A 7,519-nucleotide genomic window follows, 5' to 3' on the forward strand; every position below is an offset into this window, starting at 1 on the left:
ATTACATTTCAACCCATGCAGCCCATGGTATTTGTTTTGTCATAGAATTATGCATTGTGGGAAATCTTTAGTAAACCAGGAAGTACCAAGAAGATTGCAGGGAAGTGAACAAATTTCTATTCTATGCAGTTATCCCCGTCCCACAACCTGAATAATGGGGATCATTGAACAAAGAAATATTGGCTTCAAGTCAATTGTTTTTCAGTTTATTTTAACACACAAGTTGTGCTAGGTGTCACCCCATGTTTGGCCTCAACAAAACAACACAAACAAATGCATTAGCGCAAAATTTCAAGGACAGAGCCAGATCTAACTCTGAATGTATCCTAGTCATGCACAGCATTATGCAGCTGCAAATATTTGTGGTTCATTTTCCTTTCCCTTGCTTCTTTTTCATGTTATGAACAGCCTGCAAAATTTTGGGGGTTGTTTTGTTGTTGTTGGTATTTTTTGATTTTAAGGTAGGTTTTGCTTTGAAAATGCTGCTTAGAGCCAAAAATGTCTATTTTTTTATTTTATAGAAAAACAAAAAATATTAATAAACAAGTAAGCTTTGGAGGCTATTTTCTGGTTTTATAATTCTGCAGTTTATAAAGAGCTAAACTGATTTTTTTATTTGGGGGGGAAATAAATCTGATTAAATTTTATCTGTGTTGACTGGTGTAAATCATAAATCTATTGACTTAATGGAGCTACTTTGATTCACACCAGCTGAAGATCTGGCCCAATATACTGTATACACTGTGACAAAGTTCCTTCTCTACCTTGGTGGGTCCTGCACTTATTGGCAGATTTTGCTCGCCTCAGAGATTCACAGTAGCCCTCAATTTGGCCACTTTTGTGGCTCAAATCTGCCGTTCACTCAGATAAACTCATCAATGGCCAGGATGGGGAAAAAAGAGTAAGAACAATCCCCGTAGTTTCTGATGATCCACCATGTGGGTCGGGAAACAGCTCAGAGAACTTCCCTTCTGGTGGAACCTCAGGAGTTGGGAGGTTTGGGGGGAACCCGGGCTCACCCTCTACCCCAGGTTCCAGCCCAGGGTCCTGTGGATTGCAGCTGTCTAGAGTGCCTCCTGGAACAGCTGAATGACCGCTACAATTCCCTGGGCTACTTCCCCATAGCCTCCTCCCAACACCTTCTTTGTCCTCACCACAGGATCTTCCTCCTGAGGTCTGTTAACGGTTGTACTCCTCAGTCCTCCAGCAGCACATCCTGTCACTCCCAGCTCCTTACATGCACCTCACTAGCTGGAGTGAGAGCCCTTTTAAACCAGGTGTCCTGATTAGCCTTAATTAATTCTAGCAGCTTCCCCATTGGCTACAGGTGTCCTAATTAGCCTGCCTGCCTTAATTAGTTCTAGAAAGTTCCTGAGTGTTCTGGAACAGTCCCTGTTATTTTACCCAGGGAAAAGGGACCTGCTTAACCTGGAACTAATGTACCTACCTTCAACCACTCTTTTGTAGCCATCTGGCCTGACCACGTCACAACACATAAGTATATAAATATATACTCTAGAGAAAAATAGTACCACATACCTATCTAAAATAACCATTAAAAATAGGGCAAATCCTAAGCTGGTGTCAGTTGTCCTAGCTCCATTGACTTCAGTTGGGTTATGACAACTTATTCCCACTGAGGAATTGTGCCATGGTGTCAGTATTTTATGATGTAAAGCCTGATCTGACAGTCCTTATGAGACAAAATGCTGCATGAGGACTGCAAAATTTGCTTGCATCTGGACGGTGACATTGAGCTTTAAAAGGGAAATGCCAGAAAAGTTTGGCCTCTTACCTTTTTTTAATGATTAGGCCTATAATTGGTCAGGATTAGAGGGGGGTTTGTTTGCTTGTTTTTTTCTTGTTTGTTTGGTTTTATTTTACCATTTTTCATTTTACTGGTTTCATAGAATGACTGGGAAAGGCTCATCCTTAGTATGTTCGTCTGGAATGGACTCTCTGCTTTCAGTCAAAAGAGAGGCTGGGAAATGTAAAAAAGACCCGACTCCAGCTTCTTCCTGGATCACCCATTGATTTAACCTGCAGATTGTATCCCAATGCACAAGTGTCTCCATTCAGTATTTGTTCATCATAAGTAGCTCACATAATTTGAAAAGTGATGAAAAAAGACACATAGTCCAATAGCTGGATAACAATTCTCTGCCTCCCTGTTGTGCTGACTTTTCTTCCTCCTGTTGTGAAGACTGAGTCAAGCTTCAAAGAACAGGTTGTCAAGAAAAAAAACTCAGCTGATAATCGCACGAACATGTCGGGACTATTCTGAAGCACTGAAAGATTGCCGCTACTGTACATTCCTATCAACTCGGTAACGCGCGAGCAGACACAGGCTGCTCCCTGCTTGTCATTAAATGGTCCTGTGCAAACAGTGGGTCAGTGTCATTTTTTTCAGGAATGACAGGATGCCCAGCCTTTGATGTTGCAGGATTTGTGATGCCATAGCATCAGCTGTGCAGTATGGAGAAAGAGTCGGGAGTTTGTTGTGGTTCTGTACATTTTATATGACATTGTCTGTTGCTAGTTGCCACTGGGTATTTTTTTTTCGGGTGTGCTCCACTACACAGAACAATTAGACCCAGACTCATGCACACTCGACTTTAATAAAATGCCCAGTTGTCAAGGGACCTACGAGTTCATTTTGACAGGGCTCTATTCAAGAGGACACTTCTGGTCAGCTCCCCATATCAGGTTTAAACCAAATAAAATGGTGATAAACAGCATGTTTATAGGTTATGGGTCCATATTTAGTGTGGAATGTACCGTGAACTGAGTTCAGTCTCACACAGTGGACTTTATAGTCAGACTTGTCATCAGTGCACAACCGTTGAATCTCTGTCCAAAGAAGAAGTGTCTGTTTCATTATATATGAGGGTTGCTTCCTGGTTCTTAAAAGGCCACTGGGCAACTATAGGGCAATCTCTCTTTTTCCCTCTTTATTAGAGGAAAGTTGCTGATAACGAGTGTTTGAGAGAAAGTGGGCGGAAAAAATCAAAACTAACTTATCCTTTTCATTATTTTCTTCTTAGGCAGAATTTATAGACAGCAAATTAGTGTGCTGTGCTGTGCAGTCATCACCTAAGCTGTTACCACCAGTATCGCCTTCACTTGCAATGAGGTCCTTGGCAGAGACCGTCCCAACCCCAACAGTGCAGACGATATATTCATCACACAAACCTATTTCTCTGGCAGACAGGTATTGAGCAGTTCATAGCAGTACTCTGTGTCTCTCTCTAGGTTCCCAAGAGTTTGATTTCTTTTATTCTATCATAAATGTAATGGGAAAGAACCCGCTGAGCCTTTCATCCTAAACTACAATTTCCACTAATGTGTAAAGTCAGCTGCCATTTGGTACTTACCTCAGGACAAGTGGAAAGCATAAGAAACTTTCTCTGAATTGAAAGCCACTCCTAACTGGTGATTCAGCCAGCAGTTGCCCTCCTCTGAAGGCCAAACACACCACCTCCATAACCACTGGCCTGGAGAGAAAAGGGTGTGCCATTTTTTCTGAGACAAATCACCTCCCCTGAACTACTGGTTTGTTTTTAACAACTGCTGTCGCAATCTGTTTCTCTAAATTCAGTGCTAACTGGGAAGGGCTGAGAAATAGATACTCTTTCCGATGAATACCAGGTGCTGAATTTTCAGAGTAGTGTCAGGTTGCAATTGTTCTTATAGCATGAAATAGCAAAAAAAGCATGTTCCAGCTTCCCACAGAAAACCTACTCTTTTTCAATTCTTCCATCTTACAATTGTTTCTAATGGTAATCTTTCTTCTCTAGAGGCTGATGAGTGCTGAATTAGCCAAACTGTCTATTTCAGGGGTGGCCAACCTGTGGTTCCGGAGCCACATGTGGCTCTTCAGAAGTTAATATGCGGCTCCTTGTATAGGCACCGACTGGAGCTACAGGCACCAACTTTCCAGTGGGCCGGGGGGTGCTCACTGCTCAACCTCTGGCGCTGCTGTATCTGCAGGTTCGGCCAGTCGCGGCTCCCACTGGCCACGGTTCGCCGTCCCAGGCCAATGGGGGCTGTGGGAAGCGGCACGGGCTGAGGGATGTGCTGGTCGCTGCTTCCCGCAGCCCCCATTGGCCTGGGACGGCAAACCATGGCCAGTGGGAGCCACGATTGGCCGAACCTGCAGATACAGCAGGTAAACACACCAGCCCGGCCCGCCGGGGGGCTTACCCTGGCAGGTCGCATGTCAAACGTTGCTGATCCCTGCATTAAAATTTGCACAAAACGCTTAATCTAAAAAAGAAAAATCCTAACTATTGCGTCTTTCTCTTGTGCTGCTAACCATCGTTACTTCCCAGCGTGCACTTGTGCCTCTTCATAAACTGTTGTTAAGGGTTGCCCTTTTATAGAATGTATAAATAAATCTACTCATGTGCTCTTAGTGTCTCTCAAGCTACTAGTAGTTAACAATGAAAGAATATGAAAGATGCATGAGACTGAAGGCAGGGCTGGCTCAGTAGGTGCAAGCAGCCTGTGCAATATCTAGGATGACCAGATAGAAAGTGTGAAAAATCGGAACGGGGGTGAGGGGTAATAGGTGCCTATATAAGAAAAAGCCCCAAATATCGGGACTGTCCTGATAAAATCGGTACATCTGGTCACCCTAGCAATATCTTCTGGATAGCCCACAAAATATTCAGCAAATGGGTGAGAGAGATTCTGAAGGATTCTTTCCTGAGCAAAAGTTTTGAAAATACTAGCCATTTGGTGAAATCTGGTCCATTCCAAAGGCCAAAATTAAAAAAGGACCGGGGCAGTTTTGCAGCAGTTATACATGAACCTGGCACATTCTGAAGAGTAAACTCTAAAGACATTCCCTCTTTTCTTCTCTCTCCCTCTGCCTGCTTCATTCCCCTCCCTCTGTCTTTACCTGCATAGTGTTCTCCCCCACTTCCTTCTCTTCTCCTCTCCAGCAATCCCCCCTAGTTCTCAAATAGGGGTGCTGGCAGACCCAGAGAATGTGCTGTATGTGTCATGGCAGCAGCCCCACCCCCTCAGACCCAGCTACCCCAAAGAGCTCCGGGGAGAGGGTCCCCTCACATACCCCTATAATTCCTGTACTAGGTCCCAGTAGTGGGCCAACCCTCAGCCTGGCCTCGGCCATAGGCTCTTTGAGTCTCTTGCACCTGTGTCGCCTACAGGAGCCCCTACTCGCGGGTGAGTTCTCTGTTCCTGGCAGGAGTTCAGCTCACTCCAGGGCCCTTTCTGTGTCCAATTGCTTCTAGTCCCTGGTGACACTCCCCAGGTCCCACCACAGGTCACTGGCTGGGAGCAGCCCTCCCGGGCCCTTTGCCCGTATCAGGCTTATAGTGTCCACAATCAAGGGTGGGAAGGGAAAGGAAAGGTTAGTTGCTGCCTCAGGCTGAGCTCCCCTTGCTACTGGAACTCACTAGCAGTCCCTGGCAGCTTCTCCTCCAGGGTAAACTTCCCCCCTTCTCTATGGCAAGTTTCACCTTTTGAAGCTGCCCTTCTTCAGCTGGAGCATGTTCTGCAGGTGCGTCTAACTGGTGCTGCTTGAGTGTAGGAATGCTCGTTAGCCTTTTTGGTCAGTGGGATGAGGGCGTGTCCCATCACAGTCCCCACCATGGTCTGCCAGAAATGTAAAGAACCAGGAGACTTGGTGGGTCATCAGAGGAGATGGTAACAAAGCTCTCTCCCTCCTTGGCCATAGTTAAGGGGCTGCAGTAACCATGAGCTGCATGGGCATTAGCCCACTCAAACACTAGGATCAGCAGCGGACTGAGGGAATAGACAGGGAGGGGCATGGCTCATCTAAAGATGCAGAGCAGCAGTAGACTGGGGGGAAAGCCTGAGCCCACTCAAGGACTAAAAATGGCAGAAGTCTACAGCCACTTCCCCATACCAGCCACCTGAAGAGCAGCAGCAGATCCAGCCTTCCTTCTCCCCAGGTTTGGCTGAGCAGGAGTAGCAGTGGTAACATTCCATCCCACAGTGCTTACACCACCAACGCTAGATGTCCACTTGAGATGGGGGCATGGTCCAGTCAGGTGGCAGTGGGCATGGATGGGCTTGGGTAGACTCCTCTTCCTCCCTTTCCCTGTGTAAGGAGGAATGCTTAGCTGCTTCACAGCAGCTTCTTCCTGCTCAGTTCCTCCTCCTGGACCAGAATGCTTTATGGAGACGTCTACTCCTTGTGCTTCTTAGCCAGTGTGTGACAACATCACAGCAACATCGTTCCATGATCCCAGGCAAGATCTCTAGCACTTAATCCAGCTCGGCTTCCCATTCACTTGAGTGCACACTAAATAATGCTGTAGGCTATGTAATGAAAAAGAAACCTCCTCTAGGACCAAACCATGCAGGAAACTGAAAGGCGATCTGGGCCCTGAGGAGCAGATTGCTGCAATACAAGTCTTTTTAAATGGCTTTTACATCAATTAACAAGAAACTGAGCTTTTAATCTTGCTTTCATTGAAGTCAATGGGAACTTTATCAGTGGCTTTGTGGGGAGAAGGAGTAAGCCCTAAAATGTCTCATGCTTTTTCCCCCCTTGGTTGCTTTTCTTTACTACTCAAAATGTCAAATGATTTTCACTTCTGACTCAACCATCTATTTTCAGCTTTTTCACTGAATCAAACTGAACCTTTCTCCTTCCCTTGGTACTTTAAAAATGTTAATTATTTTTAATTGAAATATGTGGCATTTTGTTGTTCCCATAATTGGCTGTTTGTGCATTAATTACACAGTGCTGAGACTCTGAGGCGTGAACTCGAGAGAGAGAAGATGATGAAAAGACTGTTGATGACAGAATTATGAAATTCTCACTTCATCACATGGAGACTGGATCGGGGCCTTTCATGTGCCTTCTGTCTGTTTACATTCCTCCACTTCTGTGTACTCAACATAATGCATCATGAAAATGTGTTATGTTCCCAGCTCACTCAGATTCATCACAGTTGATTACAATTAAGTCTTGGCTTGACTTTAACTTGGAGGAGTTTCTTTATTCATTTACTGCTGGGAAATAAACCTTCAGTCCTTTATTTATCATGAGTATTAGGATTTTCTACTATTATAAAATGAATTTTAGGTTTGGTTTTGGTAAATCTAAGGTAAAAACTATCAGCAAGGAACATACTGATTTCTACTGAGAAACACTGTTCTGTATATATGTTAATAACTGCACAGAGATTAATGTTATGCAGAATATTTTGATAGTAACATAGAAAATGTCATTTTGTATAACTGAAAATTGCACCGAGTTACTGCTGTTTGTTAAAGAATCATTTTTAAAAGCAGAAAAATGATTATTATATCTTAACCCTACGACTCTTCGTCTCTGCTGAAAAATAAATGGCTGTCTTATCAAATTTCTAACTTAATCTTTACTCAGATATATATAGATATATCAGTGCTGCCTAAAATCATGTCATCTTGATTTGACAATAAAAGAAATCATATTGTATTCCTGGTAAAGAAAAACTTCCATGGTTCAAAGTTGTTTGCTGTTGACACCCTTATCTTT

General features: G+C 44.0%; 1 protein-coding gene across 3 annotated transcripts in view; it reads left to right on the plus strand.

The window, feature by feature from the left end:
* Positions 1–7,007, plus strand: part of EPB41L4B (erythrocyte membrane protein band 4.1 like 4B) — a 246,643-nt gene extending 239,636 nt beyond the window's left edge. For all 3 annotated transcript variants that reach the window (XM_084619648.1, XM_084619649.1, XM_084619650.1), the window contains 2 exons: positions 3,045–3,211; positions 6,741–7,007. In XM_084619648.1, coding sequence (XP_084475774.1) covers positions 3,045–3,211; positions 6,741–6,810 — 237 coding nt within the window. In that variant the 3' untranslated portion in view covers positions 6,811–7,007. The remainder of the gene's footprint in view (positions 1–3,044; positions 3,212–6,740) is intronic.
* The last annotated feature ends 512 nt before the right edge of the window (positions 7,008–7,519 follow it).

Source organism: Lepidochelys olivacea (genome assembly GCF_965140295.1).
Source record: "Lepidochelys olivacea isolate rLepOli2 genome assembly, chromosome: 2".
NCBI lineage: Eukaryota > Metazoa > Chordata > Testudines > Cheloniidae > Lepidochelys > Lepidochelys olivacea.